This window comes from Podarcis raffonei, chromosome 7 (assembly GCF_027172205.1).
Source record: "Podarcis raffonei isolate rPodRaf1 chromosome 7, rPodRaf1.pri, whole genome shotgun sequence".
NCBI lineage: Eukaryota > Metazoa > Chordata > Lepidosauria > Squamata > Lacertidae > Podarcis > Podarcis raffonei.
In genome coordinates, this window is record NC_070608.1 from 34746590 (window position 1) to 34767604 (window position 21015).

Consider the following 21015-nt stretch of genomic DNA (forward strand, 5'->3'; position numbering starts at 1 on the left):
TTGAAAAAATTAACTGTTTCAATGGCTAATAGGTTTTTTACTGGAAGTATGCTCCTCCGTGCTTCTCCACACATACTCATATTCTCTCTTTTTTGTGAACGGCTGTAGATGGAATACCTCACCTTTCTCTAAACAATCAAAATTATATTTCATTTTGTCCATGGTAATAGTTTTGATGTTTACATAATATATCTGTGCTGGAGAAACATCTGTATCCTCTGATCACTGAGTCTGATTATGCACCTTTTCTACAATAAAACATTAATTTGGTTCTTCTAAAAGAGTTAAACTGTTGCTAGCCCTAAGTAGTAGGGTAAGGGAGGGTTTTATATTGAATTTTAAACTGTATGCAACTGTTCCTTTTCTTCATCAGTCATATAGGAAAGAAAGTTATTAGGCAGAAATTCAACAGGTGCAACTTTCTTATCACATGGGGGTGAAGTAATGGAGTGGTTTTTGCTTCTTTCGTATGCTGAATTTTTGTCATGCATAGGAGCCTAGCCAGGTGAAAAAGAGAGAGGGCAATCCTAGCTGAAGCAGATGTTAGTAGTCAAATGCTGTCAACTGAAAAATCATGAAAAAGCTATTGTCACACCTCAAGGTGAAAAAGTTAACTTTTATGATGGCAGCAAGGAAAAGCTCAAAAGGCGCCCCCCCCAGCGGACCTGAGAACCTAATACGTAAGAAGCTGAGCTGTGGATTATTAATTTTTAAAAAAACAACAGAAAACTGTAAATGTTGCTGAGCCATCTCATAAGTGCTGTGACCCTGCCTTTAAAAGTTCACTGCACAGCTCTGCCTTGACAGCTCAATTCACACAACAAGCTTTCATGTCATTTCCTTTTGTCATAATGACTACAGAAAGGAGGACGAGGAAAGAAGACACCACCTGCTATGGCCTTTCACAGCAAGCAGAAACTTGTGACAACCAACCTGGGTCCCCAGAGAGTCACTTCTTTGCCAAAAAGCATTCAACCAATTTGAAATGATCTATGTTTCGCCAAAAGTTCCAGATGCTTTTCCTTTCTTGTGTTTATTCAGTGAGGGGGGAGGGGTGCTATTAATACTACTTTTGCATGTGTGCGCTTTTAGGGTTAAATTTTTAAATGAGGGAATCAACTGAGTTTCTTAGTGAACTGAAGGAGTGGAGCATTGTTGGAGCACGTGTCTCATCACAGCAAGGATATTCTGATACACAAACGCTTGCATTTTCTTGTGAGAAGCTCAGACACCGACATTTTTCAGAGGTATGTATATTTCAGCTCTATTTTGCTACGGCTCCCAATATCTGTACCAACAAATTGAGTGGCAGGGGGCTTTGAATCCCTATTGACCTGCTAGATTGGAATTAGTGTGGTCAAAGACCTCACCCTAGTCTGATGTGAACACAATCTAATCTATTATTCAGTTTTACTCAGAACATTTTTCCTGAGGAAGCTGTACATGTTTTCCGAGCTGACATACATCATGATAACAAATCCCTTCCTCTGCTTCTCCAGTTCAACCACCCTTAGCTGTCCAAAGTTCTCATGCTCTTTCAAAATGCACTTTGTCCCATATGTTTGGAATTGCTTCCCAAATCACTTGTGATGAAATCCTTCCTCGAAACCCACCTTTTCCATTTAGCCTTTGGTACAACCCCCTACTTCCCAGTCCCTTGTGTAACCAAGACTAAGTACATATACTAAGTGCACAAGAAATGATAATACATTCTTCTCATTTTGGCCCTACCTCTCCTTCTGTCTCCCTTGTGCTAAATTTTAGATTGTAAGCAAGCTGCTTTGAGCCAAAAGCTGACCACTTGTATTCAGAAAACACTGCACACTGATGTAAACCTTAAATAACTGTATCTATGTCAATTATAATAGCAGCTGCAACTTTTAGTTCTAGATGTCAGCTTGGGGTGGAAATGGATGTCCACTTCTTGGCCTGGTTGGCATGTAATGTTAAACCATAGCTAATGTTTAGCTACGGTTTTAAGAGAATTAGCAATGTGCTGGTACCCCTAAAAAGTCTCCACTTCACTCTCCCCTGCTCTGTACTGTACTGTAGCAAGAAAGCACAAGGCTTGGTTCATTTTTTTACATGTGAAGTCAGGCTCATGGTTTTTTTGCTCCAAACTAACCATGGCTAATCCTTTACCTGGCTACTCAGAAGTAAGTCCCATTTAATTCAGTGGTACTTACTCCCAGGAATGTGAAAATAAGATTGCACCGTACAGTTATTCTCATTTCCATCTTCTGTGATCTCCCCCCCCCCCCGTTAAAGTCTCGATTGTAAACTCTGGCATAGAGGCCACTCATGCTGATTGTTACTCTGCCAAGTGCCAAGAACATTGACAGTACTTAATAAATATGACTGCTACTATAGATTTTTTGTGAAGTTATTTCATGAATGGGTTGTTTATCAGATTACAGCATTCATCCTGGCTGCAGGTGAGTTCTTCAATGCCTCAAAGAACTCTGTCAGATCTACACAAGAGCCTTTTGTGCTTGTCTTTTCAATATCTCCATTAAATGTGATTAAGTGTCTGCCAGCTATTGATTTCTCTGAACAATATGACAGCTGCAAGGCAGGTGAAATGTAGATTTTACACCAAGTGCCCTCAAGCCACCTCAAAAGGAATTAAGCTTTATTCCATCGGAATCGTGTTTAATTTGGTTGGTCCCTTGCCAGACTTGGTGCCCTCCTATAACCGACTTCCTTTCTTGCCAATGGCCTATAATAACAAGAGAGGTGGAATTCTATTTGAGACAAGTGAAACCTAGAATGGTTGGTAGGCCAGGTGTTGGGACTTATCCAACCGTGTTGGAGTGGTGGTACCTAACTGCCATGTCTGAGGCGGTTGTTTCAGTTGTGAACTGAGAAGGGAGACAAAAATAACTGCCTATTACCAACTTGGATGGTGGGGATACTGGATTTTTTTCTGCTAACTGCCATGTTTCTCATTATGCTACCCATGTGGGAAGGATCAAAATCCTACTGGGTTGTGGGTAGGTGGGTATATAGACATTATCTCTGTGTATAATCTTGGAAATTAATGGACCTGTCGCAATGATGCCTTTTAATTTCAGTGGATCTATTCTGAGTAAAGCTTGTCAGCTTGTCAGCTGTATACGACCCTTGGATCACTAACAGCAAAAACAGATTCTTGTATTACACAGTCATCTATTTATTAATGGGCCATAGGTTGCATAATGAGATAAATTTTGCAGAACTCAGTTGGGTGTTGAAGCACAGCATAGTGTTATAGGATTGAGGTGAGGCTCAGTGTCTACTTGGGATTCCCTCTACCCTTGTGACTGATTCTATAGTTGTGTGACTGGAAACTGCAAAAAGAAAAGGACTGCTAAAACTGCAAAACCAGAACATTAAGTAAATAGCCCAGGCCAGGTTGGGTTAGCATCTACTTTTGTAGTGTAAGCTAGGACAATATCGTTTCACAAGAACTAAATAACTAGAGATAATTCAAGAGCAGCAAAAATAACATGTTTGTCTGCTTACCCCAACTTACACACAGCTGTAGGTGAGTTATCAATGTGTAAGTGTGTCAGAGTGGATGTGAGTAAGAAGACAACAGACAGACAGCATTGGAATGGAGTCTGAAAACACAAGGCCTGATTTTGCTCTCCGAGAATCCAAGGCTTCAGAGTTCCACTAGAAATAAGATTGGGAGCAAAATCTGTTGGAGTCAACCTATCTGTGTGTACACACTTAAAACCTTGTGACCTTATTCAAAGGAAACCAACCCAGGCCATGACCTTGACCCGCTGAAAGCTCTCACTGCTTAGAGATCGTGGCGTGTGTATCATCTGGGGGATAAAAAACATATTTTAAGAGTATATTACAGGGGAGAGAGCACATCAGGAATGGCCAAGTGCAGGTCAAATGAGGGCACCCAAAGCAATTTCAATAGAGTGCTGCTGATCCTACCAACTTTTAACAAGGTGTAGTAAAATGTTTACTAAGTTCTACTCAAAGATAAGTGTGTGTGTTTGACAGACAGACAGACGGGATGGTATCTTTGGCAGTGGGTCACTTTGTGTGTCAAATTCTGGTTATAACTGTCCAATGTGCACCATAACTATGAAGCTTTTCCTGCTCAATGCCATCAACTTGACTTTGTGAGTTACTGAGTTTTTGTGGCATACTCTTTTATCTTCCAGCACTCTTGTCTGTAGATGAAAGTAGTTCTCCAAGACAACAGAAGTTGGCTGTCCCCAAACTAAATGATCCTATCCCAATAAAAGGCATTTCCTTTTTGAAGAAAGATACATTAAGCTAAATTGAGCCTGATATCTAGAACATGGTATCTAGGACTTCTCTGGGACCTGGACTTGCACTTTTTATTATATTGTGGAATTGTAGGAATTTTGCATGATGTACTGTTTTAAATTTGGCTTTTCATTCATTATATCTGTTTGTAATTTATTTATTTTTTGGTATAAATTGAATAGCAAATGGTGGTGGTGGTGATAATACCATGCCATTTATATTTTAGTGAATGGGTGTGCTTTTGTAAATTTTGTAAATTCACACACACACACACACACACACACACACACGCATATATATTCACTTGCTTATAATTCGCTCTAAACATCAGTGTCTGGAAGGCCATAAGTTCCCCATCCCAGTAAATCCTGTTGAGGTTCCTTGATTACGTAGAGAAGATTACCTGGTCTAAGAGATGAGTTACAATGGGTTCAGAGCAAGTGATGCAACTGAAGCTCAGTCAAGTCTGCCCTTCTGTACATGGCATATTTAGGCTGCCAGGGGCCTCCTAGTACTATCATGTGGTTTTCATGGGATTAGTTTCCACCTTGGAAATAAACTCGGATAACAGAGGCTGCGATCCTATACCCATTTCCTTGGTGTAAGATCCACTAAACCCAGTGCTTTTTTCTGGGGGTATGCATACCCATAAACATTTTGTGAATCTAAGTTGGGCCTCATTGAGGGGCAGTATTTCAATATGAGTAGGAAAATGAGAGTACCCCTAAACATTTTTTTAAGAAAAAAAAGCACTGATAAACCTAATGGAACTTATTTCTCCCTGAGTGAACTTGTATATCTGAACACTGTAAAATCTGGGTTGCAAACCAACCAGAGTAATTTTTGTCCTAACCTGTAACATGGATTTAAAATGTTCACCAAATAGTTTTGGTGAGAAGTGTGCCAACTGGGCCACAGCTGTTTTAAACAAAAACAAAAACAAGCAAACATGGAGCGTATAATTGCTGCATTAGTTTTGGCCTGTTTCTGAAGGCTGCAACAAGGACAAAAGAAGGGCAGTCATCTAACCTGTGATACAGCATCTGTTCTACTCAGATTACCAGCTGTTCAGGCCGGCTGCGCCATCAAAGACTCCTGGGAAGGGTATTCATAGTGTTATGAGTTGGGGAGGGGGGAGTAGAAGGCTGTATGTAGACATATATATGGTTGCACTGTTAGTACCCTGTGCAGTGCAGTCTCGTGCATTATGGACTCAGAAGTCAGTCTCACTGTATTCAGTAGTGCTTGTTTCCATGAAAGCGTATTTAGGGTTGCAGCCATAATGTGCTAACAGCCCTTAGCCAAGGCAACTTGTGCTGACCATAGTTTGTCATATAATTCTTTTTTAGTTTTGAAATACTCTTGCGGAAACATTAGTCAGACATGTTGAGGAACTGTGCTTGTTTTTTTAAAAAGAAAAAGGTAATAAAGTAAAGCACTGAGTGACTGTAGTTTTCTCTACTCTTCTTGCATTTGTCTGAAAAGCAGGATGGCAGAAGTTATATCATCATAAAGTTATTCCTTGTAAATTCATATAGAGCAGCTCTCTATTCCCTACCCCTGGGCCCCATGAAACTGTGTGCCTGAAGAGGACATCATTTATTTGGAACAATAAAACAAGTACTTGCTACATGTAAGAAAAAGCTTCATTAGTGTTAGGGAATATAAAATTAAACTACAACTTTGTTTTTTGAAATCTGACATTAGATATCTCTGACTTATAAATTAAATAAATTAGAAGAAAACATGTTTTAAAATACAACAATTGTTGAGAGAATATATAATAACGCGCATTCCCCATCTCAATACTGTTTAAAGCTATTATTTCACATATAACCAAAAGCTAAAGTAGGGGCCTTTCCACATGCAAGACTTTCCTGCTAACTAGCCACTGATGCACTGTTATTCAATGAATTTAGTTATTACGATATCTGGCAACATAATGTTTTGGATGTGATGATACAAGGCTGCACAGAGTGGTGCATTCTTTAATATTTTTTTTTTAAATCTGAGAAAAAAATCAGCTGCTCAGGCTGGTCCTACCATGAGTCAGGTGCCTCAGGTGGCAAATGCTAGGGGACAGTGACAGTCATTCTGATCTTTAGTAAAAGTTGAAAGATTTATATGATCTGAAGAGAAACCAGGGTACAGTCATTCTGATCATTCTCATCTTCATGAGCAAGTGGTACCTTGTGATAATTCTTTCAACCTGGCTGTTTGTCCTACCTAGTTGCCTTCTTCCAGTGTATCACAAATAGCAGGATTAGGAAGGGTCCTTGACTGAGCCAAACAGGCAAAGAGGTGGCCACCCCACATCTTCCAGAAGATTTTCCATATGTGTGCATGTGTTGCTCTGCTCTCATGCTGCATGCTCCCATTGCTACTGCTGTGTTACAGCTTTTGCTTGAGTTGGCAGCAAGCAAACATCAGGCAGAGCAGTGAGCAAACACCAGCAAGGTGCTGGAAGGCAGAATGTGTGCCACCTAGGTAGCTGCCTTTTACTGAATCAGACCACTGGTCCTTCTAGCTCAGTCTAACTTGGCTGACAGTGGCTCTCCAGGGTTTCAGACAGTGGACATTCCCAGCCCTACTTAGATTTGCCAATGATTGAACCCAGTACCTTCTGCATGCAAAGCTACGACCCTTCCCCACACAGCTTATCTTGACATCCCTCAGTTAGTCTGCTGGCCTCAGGTGTGGCGGAGGATGCTTTTCTGGCATCAGTGTCAATGTCAGATTACACTGCCAGCTCCATGGCTTCTGTATGTCGAATGGGGAGGAGGGACACCATCTTGTACGTTGCCTCAGGCAGCAAAGGCCAGTTCTGGTAACTGGGCATAGCTTAGAGCAACAGTTTCAAACCAAAGAACCCAAGAGTTCTTTGGAAGTTTAATGTTTGCATGTGTGTGAGAAAGAGCGGAGCAGGCATTGATGAGAATATCAGTAATAGAAAACAGGAAAGGCAGGTTGACCACCACCTTGAGTGTTGAGCATATGATATGGTGGGCTGGACTACAATCCCCATCATCCCTGACCATTGGCCATGCTGCCTGGGACTGATGGAGGCTGGAGTCCAGGAATCTCTGGAGCGCCACAGATTCCTTCATCTCTGTGCAAGGGTGCACTCTCTGTTGATGTGGTGCAACAGTAAGTGAACAGTTTATTTAGGTGAACTGAATGATTGCAGTAGAATTCTTCTGCAAATCCTCTGTCATGCTCAGAGGTTCCTAAGCAAACAAGTTGATTCTGAACCTGAAAGCCTGCATATCACTGATTTAAAGAAATCATTTGCCGAAGTAGCATCACATGATAAATTGCAGGACTGTACTTTAAATGGCACGGTGTCATTGACGTGAGGTCTGTTGAGGATACAGTAATTTCTCTTGGCCTTTTCCAACAAATCCAGATGAACCAGGATAGAATAAGAAATGCTGGGTTGATGCAATGATCACAGTTGAATCTGTTAACAAGAAGCATATCAGAAGCATGTGCAAAATATATGAGCTGAATTGTTTGCATAGGATGCAGTCTTTAAACTCGCCCACCCCACCCCCCGTGGATTCTGTAGAAGTTTTGTTTTGTTTTGTTTTGTGGGATAAGTATGTGCCACACTACATCCGTTATCAGGTAAATGTGACAGCGTTCTGTATTTTGTTGAAGAACCCTCTGCTTGCACAAGCAAGGCTGAGGGTTGTCAGTCTGCCTCAAAGGCATTGTTTGTGGCCCCCAAATATTCCGACTTCTTTTTATGTTTCATCCATATTTTCCGCAGGAGGCTTGGTGTTCCATGCAAAATGCTGCCCGTTAGAGGTAAAGAGGCCTCCTCCGTTCCTTGAGTTGGGCTTATGTCATCTTCAGTATTTTTCTGCAAGGACCTTCTGTGCCTAGAGTTGAAAGTGGGAACAGATTCAACATGTCAAGATTAAGTTCCTTCAGAATATTTATTTGGTGTTCACCGTTTTGTCAAACGATTTACTAAAACTTTTTTCCCCACCATTTTTGTCTTCTATTGTTAAAATACTATTTGTTAAAAATCATATATATTTGTGGTTCGAGGACCCGACCCCCGCAACGTGAAATGAATACGCAAGGACACGTGATATAAGGTTAATGGGCAAGAAAAGGCCACAACTTTATTGATTACAGCAGTGAAAAGGTATTGGCTTAGGCATTGGATGTCTAAAACAAGGGGGTTTATTCACCAGTAGGTGGAGCCTGTTGATGCTAATCCAACTATAGGCTCACCCCTGATGTCACCGAGGGTCGTGCCATGGCCTCCCGCCAAGCAGGCATCGGACAGAGTACACGACCGCCAGATTCCTTTACCGGAATACCCAAAAATTGAAGGCATAGGCGATGGCCACACCTAGCCCTTCGACACACCACAACACATTATTCCAATGCCTAACCTACCCACCAATACCACAAAAGTTGTGACGATTGCTACGAGGTAGGCGAAAAAACCAAAAAGCCTAATGCCAAATGGAAAAATTCCTACCAGGCCCCCTGGACAACCAGGGCGACCAACCTAAGGTCCATAGCAAGGCCAGTGAACTAAGACCCTGAGCTCAAAGGGAGTGGAGGGTGGGTGATTCGTGACGAGACGAAGGAGAGAAGAATGAGGCCGAGGAGAGGCTGGCGCCGCACCAAAAGGCTGGGTTGGTTGGGTGCCTGCCGAGGGGTGTGGGCGCCAGCCAGGTGAGAGGAGGAGGCAGGGGGCTAACGCCCCCTGCTAGGGGCGGAGCTCGGGCTCCCGCCCACAACCACTCCCCTCTCTTCCAGGGAGGAGAGTCTATATATATATATATATATATATATATATATATATATATGCGCAATTCTAACTGTATCCATGAGAGCAGCCTCTTAAGCATCATCTCTTGTTCAGATGTTTTGGGCAACAGCTTCTATCAGCCCCAGCCAGGAGGCCATGCCAAATGGGCCCTATGGGAGCTATAGTCCAAGATACCTAGAGGACACCAGATTGGGGAAAGCTGCTCTAATGGAATTCTCTGCACCTTCACCAAACTATAGTTCCCAACATTCCTTCACCAAACTATAGTTCCCAATGTTCCTTGGAGAAGCCATGACAATTAAACTGCCTTAAAAAAAGTTTATAGTACAGAAAACCCTGATATTTCAGGCAAAATCTTTGGACGCCTGCTGTTTATTTAATGCTTTTCCACCCTGCCTTTCAGGACCCATTGTCCTTGCAAGGCAATGATCACTTAAATTTAAAGACATATGAAACATCAAAGCAGAAGAAGACCATATGATAGCATTTGAGCATTAAAAACCAGCACAGCAGATTAATTAATCCTGGACCAGAATAAAAAACATATAATGAAAATAGAAAACAACAGTGCAATCCTATATGTGCCTGCTCAGCAGTAAATCCCATTGCATTCAATGGGACTTCCTTCTAGGTAAGCGTGTATGGGATGTTGTGGATTATGTTTGGGATCTTGTGCATGTAAAGTATGCTCTTCCAGCAGCCTTTGGACTCTTTCCCCTTTTACTTATTTACAGATACTCTTTAACTTCTTAAAAGTTGCATTTTGGAATGTCAGTGATCTTCAGTCTGAGTAGTGTGTCATTGGTTCTTACAGACTTTGAGTTTGGTAGCCCAAGTAATAGTTGTGGAATTAGAGGAGAGGGTAATGGAAAGAAACTTACTCGTCTGCAAATGCACTATCCCTCATGGCTGGTTCTGTGGCTGCAATCCATCTTGTATTGTGATGAGAGACTGGGGATTCCTGCGGCTGCTAAATTATAGGGAAATGTGTGTGTGGGGGGAGTAAAATAAAAATGTCAAGATGCAATAAAAACAGGACACAATAATAGCTAACACACATCTAACAACTTGGTAGAAGAGGGAATGTTGACATCATATATGCATGGCAGACATCAGTGGGTGACCCTAATAGTTCATGCTTGGACTGTTTGTTCACCCATAAAATAACAGTTTTCATAGATATACTGTCAGCCAATTTGGATTATTTTATAAAGTGAGCAGGATATAAATTTTAAAAATCAATCAACAAAGAGTGAGACTAGAGAGTGTGGTGTTGGGAGGCTGAGAAAAGATTATATCTGATACACCAATGCCAATATCATCTTAATATTGCTATCCTTTCATATAATTGCTGGATTTGTATGCATCATGTAAAAAAAAATTAATGCTTGTGTTGTTGTCCGATAATTTCTTTAGATTTGTATTACAGGGTTTTTTGTGTGTGTTTGCAAGCTTTGCTTTTTTTGTATTGGAAGGAGGAGGTGATTAATGTAAGTGCAAAGACCTCTTTTATAAGAAGATTAAGGATGTTACATGAATTTTTGACTGAAACACAGGACTTGTAGCAATCATCAGGAGTCACATGATATTGCACAGAGGTAGTTGGTTTTATTTTACGTATGTGTTACTTACCAAAGTCTTTGCATCTGGCAGGCTACTGCTATAGCAGAATGACCTTTGTTTAGAAATTCCAGCTGCAATGAAAAACAGAAAGGGGAAACGTTGGGTAAAATGCACTGTAGAGAGAATTGGAATGTGGACTGTGGAATGGGTCATTCGTCCATATGGGTATAAATGCTGCTGATGAATGAAAATGGCCGCTTACCTGGTCACAAGTAACCATCATGCTGGGCTCCTCCCCCTTGGAAGGAACACTAGGATGAGGTGGCTGGTCGTGAGGAATCCCAGTCCGGCCGTTGGAGATTGGTGGGCTTTCCCACCATAGCCTTATTTGAATCCTGGCCAATCCAGCCAGGCCAGGTGGGAGGGCTGTGGGACTCTATAAAGGCTGACTGCAGCCGACCCCAGGGACCACTGTCCTCAAAAATGAGAGTGACTGGTTATGGCAGTGATGCCATCAGAAAAGGACATTAAGGCACAAGTCCAGAGACCCACTCAGCAGAATGAACAGGAGGACCCCAACCACATTATGAAGCAAGACACACAACAATCTAAAAAAGGGGGCTCCAGAAAGACCAGAAACTAAAATTACCTGACTGCAGCACTGAGTGGAGGCGGAAATTTAATAACAGGGAAATGTAGCTTTTTCACACACTCCTTCTTGCTATGAGACCTCCGCTTGCCAAATCAGTATTTCAAATATACGTGACCTCACTGGCAACAGTACTTGAAAGTGTGATCATAGAATTGTAGAGTTGGAAAGGACACTTGCAATAAAATAGTCCTATTCTGTGGGGATAAGGAATAACCATTCCTTCCTGTGATATTCTGCCTTCTCTAGGCATGTTTGAGCATCATATATTTCTCTGATATTCTTCCTTAATACTTTCATGGTGGAACTGTCTTCCATTCTGATTAAAATGGACAGCAGGATTATCCACACAGATCCGTTTTCTGTAGGCTAATATACGTCCTGCAGCATTGTTACCAGCAATGCTCATTTAAATAAATAAATAAATACCCCCTCCCCAAAATAAATAAATAAATAAATAAATAAATAAATAATAAAAATAAATTTATACTCCCTGCCCATCTGACCGGGTTTTCCCAGCCACTCTGGGTGGCTCCCAATAGAATATTATTTAACACTGACTTTTTCAAATGGAAAAGTTGAGTGCTGTATCAAAGATATTTTGTGCTGCAAAAAAACAAAAACAAAACAAAAACAAAACTCTTCTCAGTACCAAAGGGCTCCTTGTTTTTATTGCAAGGCCATACCTCTGGACAGTTAGTAAGCCTGAGTACTAAATATATTGCTGAGACTTACTGTGTCTTGCAGAACATTTGGAGGGACTAGGGAAGAATCCTTGCTGCCTGTTCTGCACATGACTGAATGCCTGCCCTTCTTCATCTTTGCAGAAGACTTGAATAAGATCACCTTGGTGTGACAGCAGCTCCTCTGTCCCTTGAAGATGATAGTCAGACACTGCTACCACCTACAGGGAAGAGGTGAAACAGTTTAATTACATGTGCCATGTATAGATTCAGTGCCTGAGTCTATGCATAACCTGTAGTATTTATAGTGTAGAATAAGCATTGCTGTCCTCTTTGCCCATAAAACAATAATTAAAAGTTCTGCTATATTATCATTATGAAAAGTGTAAGTAAGCTGATAGCCTATTATGTTACTCCTCTATATTTCTACAGTTATCTAAAAGGCTTAAAGTTAGCAAGAGTGCAATAAAAGGGTTAGACAGAGAAATCTCTCCCTCTCTCCCAACCAACCAACCAGGAAAAAGAGAATATTGTCTAGTGTGCTTCCTGCACCATTGGACTGACGATATAATTTGAAAACTACTTGGGTCCAGCATAAGGCACCCATGAGGGTCTTGGGCCTGGTTCTATGAGTCCTGATACTGTGGGATCCAGTTTATAGGCTTCTGCCTGCCTGCTTTGGATTCAGTGGTCTCCTGATCACCATCATCAGGTCAAATGTTGACTCTGTAGCCTCTAACTTGTCCTGGTCACTGCTGGGCTCTGGGGTCATGGCAGACCCAACAGATGACGTGGAAGAGACAGGAGCTGCCCAGTGACTGGGGCAACCCAGTCAGATGGGCGGGGTACAAGAAATAAGTTGTCGTCATTGTTTGGCTACGTCCCATGCCTGTATTGTTCTGTCTACTTGAAGGCAGACAATGCTGCTATGGAAAATGACCATGTCATTTGATCCATCCTAAGTGACCCAATTATTATGGGTTCTGATGTTACTGAAGTAGGAAACTACCACAGAGGGGTGACAACTATGTTCCTCCTGTAATGCAAGGATAGTTCCTCTTTTATAACAATGAGACGCTATTAGCATATTGGCAGTAGAATTCAAGAGAAAGTTGTACAACATCTACCTTTATTTATATGTCTTGAGATATCAACACACACAAACAGAGAAGCAAGAGTATCTTGCCATTAACAGAGGCTACTGCTGCATTATTCTTCCATATGTATTTGTTTCATTTACTACCAATACTATTTTCTTTTCTTTTTTAGAAAACAGAATATGTCCAAATCACTTGGGTATATGTGGGCCTAATGCCATGCAGTAATAAGTTGGGATAACTTATGTAGGTCAGGAAGCCAAGTCTGTGGTAGCACAGTTTAGATCTAAACAGGATTTCAAGCTTCTCTAGGTCATTATGAACACGCAAGGTAAATCTCTGGAATTATCTTGAAGTCACTTTTCTTTTCTAATTGTATCAGAAAAGCTAATGTGAGTTTGGCCATTATTCAGATGAATGGCAGTCTCATCCAAACTAAGTAGCGTTAGAAAGCAGCTCCCTAAATATTTGATTTATGATTTTTTAAAGATATTCTTTGTTTCAGCAGCAGCTACTTGTTCCATTTGACAGGCAAGCTTTTCTTCTTGCGCTGTGTGGAGTCCTGCAGCAGAAAGCCTTGCAAAACACCTTCAGTGGCTATTTTCATGTTATTCTTCAATAAGCCAACAACTAGAATTTACAAACAATGAGGGAGAGCTGGCTTTTACAAACAACAGAAAAAATACTGATAAAACCAACAGGAAGGAGAAGGAAAATAGGAAAGCTGTGCATCACAAATGCATTGCAAAAAAGTTTTTGGAACTAAAACCAATTCAGCTCCAGAAGTCAAAACTAAATTAATTTGTACTATGCAAAAGGCTTTCACTTGCTTCACTCTTATTATTTTGCTTATTTAAAGAATTAATGTCTCCATTATAGAAAACTACAATAACTTAACAGTCACTGAGTCAATCAATGTTAAGCACTTATTTTGAAAATCACTCATAGAGTGTTCCATCATTGTCAATGGGAGAAAGGACTAAGCACCTCCTCAACTCTCCTACAACATTTAAAAGCGCCTAACTCTGGTTGGATTGTTGTTCATTATTAATTAGCATCAGTGGCGGAACTTGGAGTCTCAAATTTCAGCAGTGCCTGTGCAACGCCAAAATTTAGTGACCCACTCTGTAAGATAATTAAAATGCAGTCAAACCAACTATTCATGTTTTGCTAGCTGGGCACATCATAGGAGCTGAAACTCAGAGTTTTCCTGTAAACTTGCTAGAGAACTCTTGTGAGAGACACTCCCACTGTGCCCCAACAAGGGGAGGGCATAGCTATATATCCTCCTACCTGCCTGGGCACACCCTCTTTCCATCTCTTTCCGCTCTGCCAGCAATGTGACACCTACAAAGTCTGAGCTCCAAACTCAGACTACATTTTGAGCTAGACTTAAATATGTCTTTGTAACTGAATTACCATTTTAAGTCTGAACAAAGCTGCTGTATCCGTTACTGTTCAATAAGTATTCTGAGTATATTTTATTTTTTACCTTTTACAAATCCATTTTGTGTTTAATTGTTAGTTTAAGGGGGAGAAAAGGGGAAAATACCAGGAAAATCAACTCAGCCTTAAAACATCCTGGATTACTTAAACTAAAGGGACAAAACTAGCCTATCTAAACTTCCTTGTAAGCTGCAAAGGGATGGCACTCTGCTGAATCAGGGGGAAGGAAGGATAATATCTAATAACTCAGGCTTCCTCACACTCGGCCCTCCAGATGTTTTTGGCCTACAACCCCCTGATCCCTAGCTAGCAGGACCAGTGGTCAGGGATGATGGGAAATGTATCTGGAGGGCCGAGTTTGAGGAAGCCTGTAATAAACATAAGATCTCCTAGCATCTATTCATATTCCAAAATCTGCCTCTCAGCTTGGATTCTACCCATAGGTGCCAGGTCTAGGAGGCCCTGGGTGCCAGGGAACCCACAGAAGTTACCAGAAGTCATGTCAAAGCCCCGACACAGCCTCCCAGATGACATCAGAGGCCCTGCCAGGCCTCCAAATCTGACTTCTGGTAGAAACTGGAAGTCATGTTCGGAAGCCTCATGAGGTCTCAGACGTTATCTCCGAGACCCTGCGAGGCCTTGGAAGAGCCACTGCTGCAATGTAAAGTCATGACCTCATGATGTCACGATGTCACGTTTTATCACAGGCGCCATTGGGCATCCATAACCTGGGGCCTCTGATTCTACCTCATGGCTGTTGCACGCCCAAAATCCCATGCCCAGTGCAACCAAATTGTTTGCGTTCCCTTAAACCTGCCTCTGATAGTATGGACGTTCTAGCCCAACCGTTACCAACCTAGGACCCTCTAGTAGTTTTGATGGAGACACCCACCAGCCCAGTTTCATCAATCCTCGTGAATTCACCAGCCAATGCTGGCTGGGGCTGATGGGAGTTATGATCCAAAAAGTCTGGAGGGAGGCACCAGGTTGGTGAGGACTGTTCTGAGTTTAGAAGATAGGCTGTTAATACATACTGTGATGGTGTGCACTTTGGCAGCAGGACTCACCCTCGTCATAAGTTTCTCCCCGCTGATTTTAAAGGGGCTTTTGACATAAGAAAGGGGAGCAGGGGAGGCCCTTGTTTAAAATAGCTCAGTCATATGCATCTTCAAAACAAATGGACCCTGCAGATCTGAGATGGACATACAATGCAAAGAATTAACGAGAAACTGGTATGCTCATGTTTTGCTGGAAAGTGGTTGTGTAGGATTCCCCCAGACACATGGAGAGTCTTTAAAACATCATTGCTATCAGGAAACGGTTAATGTTGAGGCATCTGAGGTTAATTCACAGGGATGGTCATATGACTGAGCAGCACTTAACCCTGCCCTGGCACACTCAAAGTGCTATTGCTGTTAAAGACTCTGGCAGGCTTCCAAGGGTGCTTGCTATTTTTGCCATGTCTGGGATTAAACAAGGGCACCTATGAAGATTATCAGGGTGAAATAAGTCCTATCATCTCAGGCTGCTAAGAACAGGTAAAGCGGCAAGTTTTTTTAGGAATTAATTTTCCATGTTTTGCATTGTAAGGGGGGGGGGGGAGTTGGGCCTCAAAATCTCCCTTCATGATGTATATATATTTGCCATTCATTGGTATGATTGCACATTTTTAGTTTGTCCAATTTATTTATTATATGTTTATACTGCCATTGGATATCAGTTCCCAGGTGGTTTATATTACTGGCAGAGGAGCACAATTAATTTGAGCCAGGGTTCACTTACTTTTGCTCCAGGAGCTTATTTGGATGCCCAAACTCAGCCCTGGAAGGAAGTCATAAAGGAGTGCCTTTCTTTCCCACTTGTGAATCAACATAGCTTGCTTCCAACTACATCCAGGAAATACTGGTGGCTGTGAGGCTTCCGGATCAGAGTGCGATTTGATATGTGCTTGTGGTTGTGTTATCATGCCAGATGCCTGTTCCACCCAGATCTTACGTTTGCCAAGGTGACATAAACATGAGAGCAGGTCAGAAGCTGAGATATAGAGGTATGTAACCTCTCTTGGCCAGCTGATTTTTCTCTGCACATGCCCTTCTAGACTGTTTATTATCCAGCTGGGCTCTGTAACCAGAATTAAGCCCAGATGGATAAAACTTGTTTAAAATGGCCTGGTGCAAATCATTTGCAGACAGAAGGATTAAGTCCACTTTCTTTTGCCCAGTAATTCCCAATAGTGGGTTTTGTTTTTTGTTTTTGTTGTAGAAAAGGCTGCATTTGAAATTTCATTAAAACCTACATGCAATTTATGAACCATGTCAGGGTTTTTTGTGGGTTTTTTTGGTACCAGTGCATATGTCGGTTCCACACCATGATCTTGAGAGATCTATGTTCTGCTTCAGTGGACAAGAAATACCCTCTTTAATAAGCAACAGTTTCCTTACCTTTTTCGGCAGGATGCATTGAGTACTTTTGGCTTTTCTTCTGACTGGGCTACATGCTACAAAAACAATGGAAACATCAGCATGAACTGAAGAGATTGTTTAACTTTCCTTGTCAAAATGTAGCATCCCAAGAGAGCAGCTCAGACCCACCTGGTAGAACCTTCTCTGCACTGCCTTCAGTGGATATTCCTCCCGCCCCCCCCCAACTCTGATCAGTACCAGGTAATTGGGTCCAGGAGTTGCCATTTTAATTTCCCACAGTGCTCTGCAGCAACACCATATGTGGGGCATTGTGGGAAGTTAAAATGGTGGCTCACAGCTGTCTGGCACTAATTGGAGTGCTGCTTCTACCAGCATCCGTTGCTGTTATCGGATAAGCACACCAGGGCTCACTCAAAGAAGGAGAAGCCCACTAATATAATTCCATGACAGGGCGATTTCACAGGGACTCTCACAGTGGAGCTGGCCCTGAGTGACATCAAAGATAGACTAAAGTGACCTTGCTGAGAGAAGTTGTGGGGTCAGGAATGTTAGGGTTGCCCTCCTCCAGCATTTGAGATATCTGCTTGGAACTCAGTTTTTTCAAATTAAAAAAATAATTCAGAGTGGTTGACAACATTCGGTTGAAATAGCACACACACAAACACATTTATGTGTGTGTATATATGACTATGTATAATATGTACATAGAAATAAAACAGGAAATAAAACCAATTCAAATTCAGAACTTTTTGGGGGGGGCTTTTTTTTTAAAAAAGCATAACACTGGCAACCAGGTAAGCCTTTCTTGAGAGCAATCTATATGTGGGATCCCATTACTTTGGCACCAAGTAAAAGCTGTTAAACTTTTAATCATGGAACACAATTGTTCTGCTTATTCTGTAGAATGTTGTTGTGCTCTTGATTTCAGTCTTATTTGCTTTGCATTTTCTTTCTGTGTTGATCTGATCTGTTACAATCTGTTAACTAGGATGAAAATAGCCACACACAAAAAGAGAACCCCCATCTCTTGTTTTCTGGGGATGTGACTTAAATCAGAACAGTACCCATTCCCAATCATTAAGGTGGTTCTTAATTTAATCAGCTAGTCATTCAATAAAATAACTCCGTACAGTCACAAAGCCATGGAAGCAACAGCTAATATTACATGGAGCAAGTGATGGTTCACATGCATCAGTCACAGAAGTTTAAACGAAACAGAGGTGTTAGAAAGATTTTAAGCGTATGTAAAAGTATATGCAGTCTTTATATAGTTTTCCTTGCATCTTATTGAAAGCAGAGGACAATTAAACAATATTTGCATATTCATTCTTTTTTGAATGCAGTTTTTAATTACATTAATGATGCTCCAGATTAAGTAGCAAGGAGTGCTTTATAAATATCCATCTGGCATATTTTTAGCTTGCCCATTGTAATCTCCCCAGCCAAAATGCTGTACATCTGCAGGCGAGGAAAGCAGCAAATTGCCTTACCAAAGGCAAAGTGAGGAAAAGTTCTAACAGAGGTAATACTTCTTGAATAGGCTGCTTAAGAAACAGTTATTCAGGAAGATGGGAGCCAAGCTGACAATTCACTTTGGCCTGCCATGAAATAAAGGCATAAGGAGCTGCTTGATACTGAATCAGACAAATGGTCCATCAAATTATGTACTGAAGGGTATTGACACATCTTGAGTGCTTCTAAGTATGTGAAGAGTGCCCTTCAGAAGGATACAGATACAAGCAGGTACACCTTAAGACAGGTGCAAGTGGAACAGGGTTGCCTTGCTATAGTGCTGCATGGCTCAGAAAAACTTCACTTGCCAAATTTACTAGCCAGATTTCTTTCTTTTGCATATCAGCTACAGGGGCCTTCACTTTCATGTGATCATCCTATCAGGCTGATGCCTTGTGCAGAAAATGTTTCTGGGACTGCCCCCCGTCCTTGCAAAATCAGATTTGTAGGATATCATCTCCCAAATACACCTTCTGCCCTGACCTCCTACAAATGATTTCCTTAAGTAACAACCAGACTTGGCCATTAAAAAACAACTACTACTTTGAAATCCTTCCTATTTCAGTCAAAGCTCGGGTTGCCCCTCGTCCCCCTGCCTTGCCTAGACTGTTGCCTTTAAGCAATTGTGCAACAGACAGATATGCAACTGAGGTTAGCTTTTCCTGCATCTTCAGGCCAAGAAGAGCTTTGCCTGTGAATTTCTTCCTGCTAAAGTAATGTTAAAATAGTGGGAACCCTGCCAGAAAATCATTACGCCCCTATAGAAAATCCAGTTTTCTGACTCAGGCCTAGAAAGTAAGGTGGGTTCTGTGGAATGAATGGGGTAAAATAAAGACCCTCAGCCCCATAATGTGTTTTCCACTAACAAACCAAGCTCTCCTGGTACGGGTGTAGTGGTTTGGTGAAGCTGTGAGATGGGGCTTTGGTTGTACAATCAACATTGCACCCCATTAGCAGTAAAAGGGATAGTGGAACTGGAAGCAAATTTGGGGGTAATTTGAAAAAAAACCACCACACAATGAAAATCCATTTTTATAAAGATATTTGTGTGTGCGTGCACACATGTACGAAAGAACTCCAAGGATAATAAGCTTGGGCTCCCACTCATAATTTCATTTGCATTTTAATAAAAACATCATCATAATATATCTGAAAAAAGCAACTGGGGCTTGCAAATAAATATTAAGACTACACTTTTCCGTACAGAGTTTCCCATGAGAAATCTATCTCCCTTCGGACACAAGGTGTTGAAAAACTATTGTTCTCCTGAATGCCTATTGATCTTTGTCTGACGTTTGCTCTTTGTGACAAGTAAATGCTAAGGTTAAATGTACAATCAGTCCCAGAACACAAATTTGAAAATGCTGTCTCCTTTGACCCAGTAGGTCGTGGCCATATAGAGTCATTTTCTACATATTAACTATTCAGGGCTTCATTTTTCAATACTCCTAACTTTATGATTTCTCATCTTAATGGTAATATTGGATGCCTAGGAACAAAGCCACATGGAATTAAGCACACCGATTGCACAGTTTGTTTCTGTAGAAATACTTCCACTGCCTAGCCTATCTAGACTTCTGCTTTCATTTTCTCCAAGGAAAGGGCGAACGGACGGGGGGAGGAGTTGGGGAATCAGAGATCACTACACAGCAAGTACAATACAGTGAGCACACATCTGAATTTACCATTTTGAAGGTTTCCCCCTAACATTCCATTTCAATAAACACTGAACCCCTGGCAATAGCTCTGGTTGTGTGGTACTCACATTTGGAAGAAATCACAGTGAAGACTTCTAAATTTTCATCACTGCAACTGTAAATCTGGTGCATTTTTCACCTCTCCCTCCTGGCTGCCTATCGGCTTCATGCAACTGCTCTGAACTTCTGGTAAATAGGTTTCACTAATCCCATCTGGCTCTGTGATCATTGTCCACGTCCACAAAGGAGAGACTGATGCTGTGATCTCATCTCATTCTACATTCTTCATTGCAACATTTTCAACCCCAGTCTGCCTTTGTATGAATTCTGCTCACGCCAGGGTTTGATTTTGCTGTTCCTTAAAACCACAGCCATGCAAGCAATATTTTATTTGCATAGCCTCTCTCTGTTACCAAACAAGTTACAGGCACCTTCTGCCAATAGTAAGTGGCGACCTGAAGGAATGCTTGCATTTTGTATTTAGACGAGGAATTATGAAATAAGACATTTATTATTGTTGTTGTTATTATTAATTAATTTTCTATACCACCCTTCATCCGAAGATCACAGGATGGTTTACAAGATTTGTGGGAGTGACAGAACCAGGCATTATTTTGTAGTATTTATTGTTCACTTTAGGCATATACTCATTTAAAAAATAAACACAGAATAATTTTCTAAATGGACAATTAAAAAAACCACACCCAATACATGCTGCAATAAGAATATATTTTACTTTAAAATGTTTCTTGTTTCACAAGGCAGTGGGATAAGGTCTTTCAGCTCTGAGATCAACGTTTTCAAATATAGATGCTTGGACTTAAGCACTCAAATCTACATTTAGCTCTTTTAATAGGTGGCCTGGTTTGCTGAGG

The 21015-nt window shown here is 41.3% G+C and overlaps 1 protein-coding gene across 2 annotated transcripts; it reads right to left on the reverse strand.

Annotated features, from left to right (window-relative positions):
* Positions 1 to 5855: 5855 nt before the first annotated feature.
* Positions 5856 to 20490, reverse strand: VXN (vexin). Of its 2 annotated transcripts, none has more exons than XM_053396004.1 (6): positions 20209 to 20490; positions 16950 to 17005; positions 12018 to 12186; positions 10703 to 10764; positions 9952 to 10037; positions 5856 to 8159 (listed from the first exon to the last, which is right to left on the reverse strand). In XM_053396004.1, the coding sequence occupies exons 1-6, from the start codon at positions 20270 to 20272 to the stop codon at positions 7970 to 7972; spliced, it is 627 nt and encodes a 208-aa protein (XP_053251979.1). In that variant the 5' UTR covers positions 20273 to 20490; the 3' UTR covers positions 5856 to 7969. The 2 variants fall into 2 exon arrangements, with proteins under 2 accessions (XP_053251979.1, XP_053251978.1); XM_053396003.1 differs by having other exon boundaries at positions 9952 to 10040; positions 20209 to 20488.
* Between the last annotated feature and the right edge of the window lie 525 nt (positions 20491 to 21015).

What these genes read in the sequence shown, in the direction of transcription:
- VXN (XM_053396003.1), bottom strand. Translation starts at nt 20,272, where the DNA reads ATGCACCAGATTTACAGTTGCAGTGATGAAAATTTAGAAGTCTTCACT. An exon ending in CAAATGTTCTGCAAGACACA is followed by an intron (nt 10,765 to 12,017) that starts GTAAGTCTCAGC and finishes TTTTCATTGCAG; the next exon opens with CTGGAATTTCTAAACAAAGG. An exon ending in TGCCAGATGCAAAGACTTTG is followed by an intron (nt 10,041 to 10,702) that starts GTAAGTAACACA and finishes CCTATAATTTAG; the next exon opens with CAGCCGCAGGAATCCCCAGT.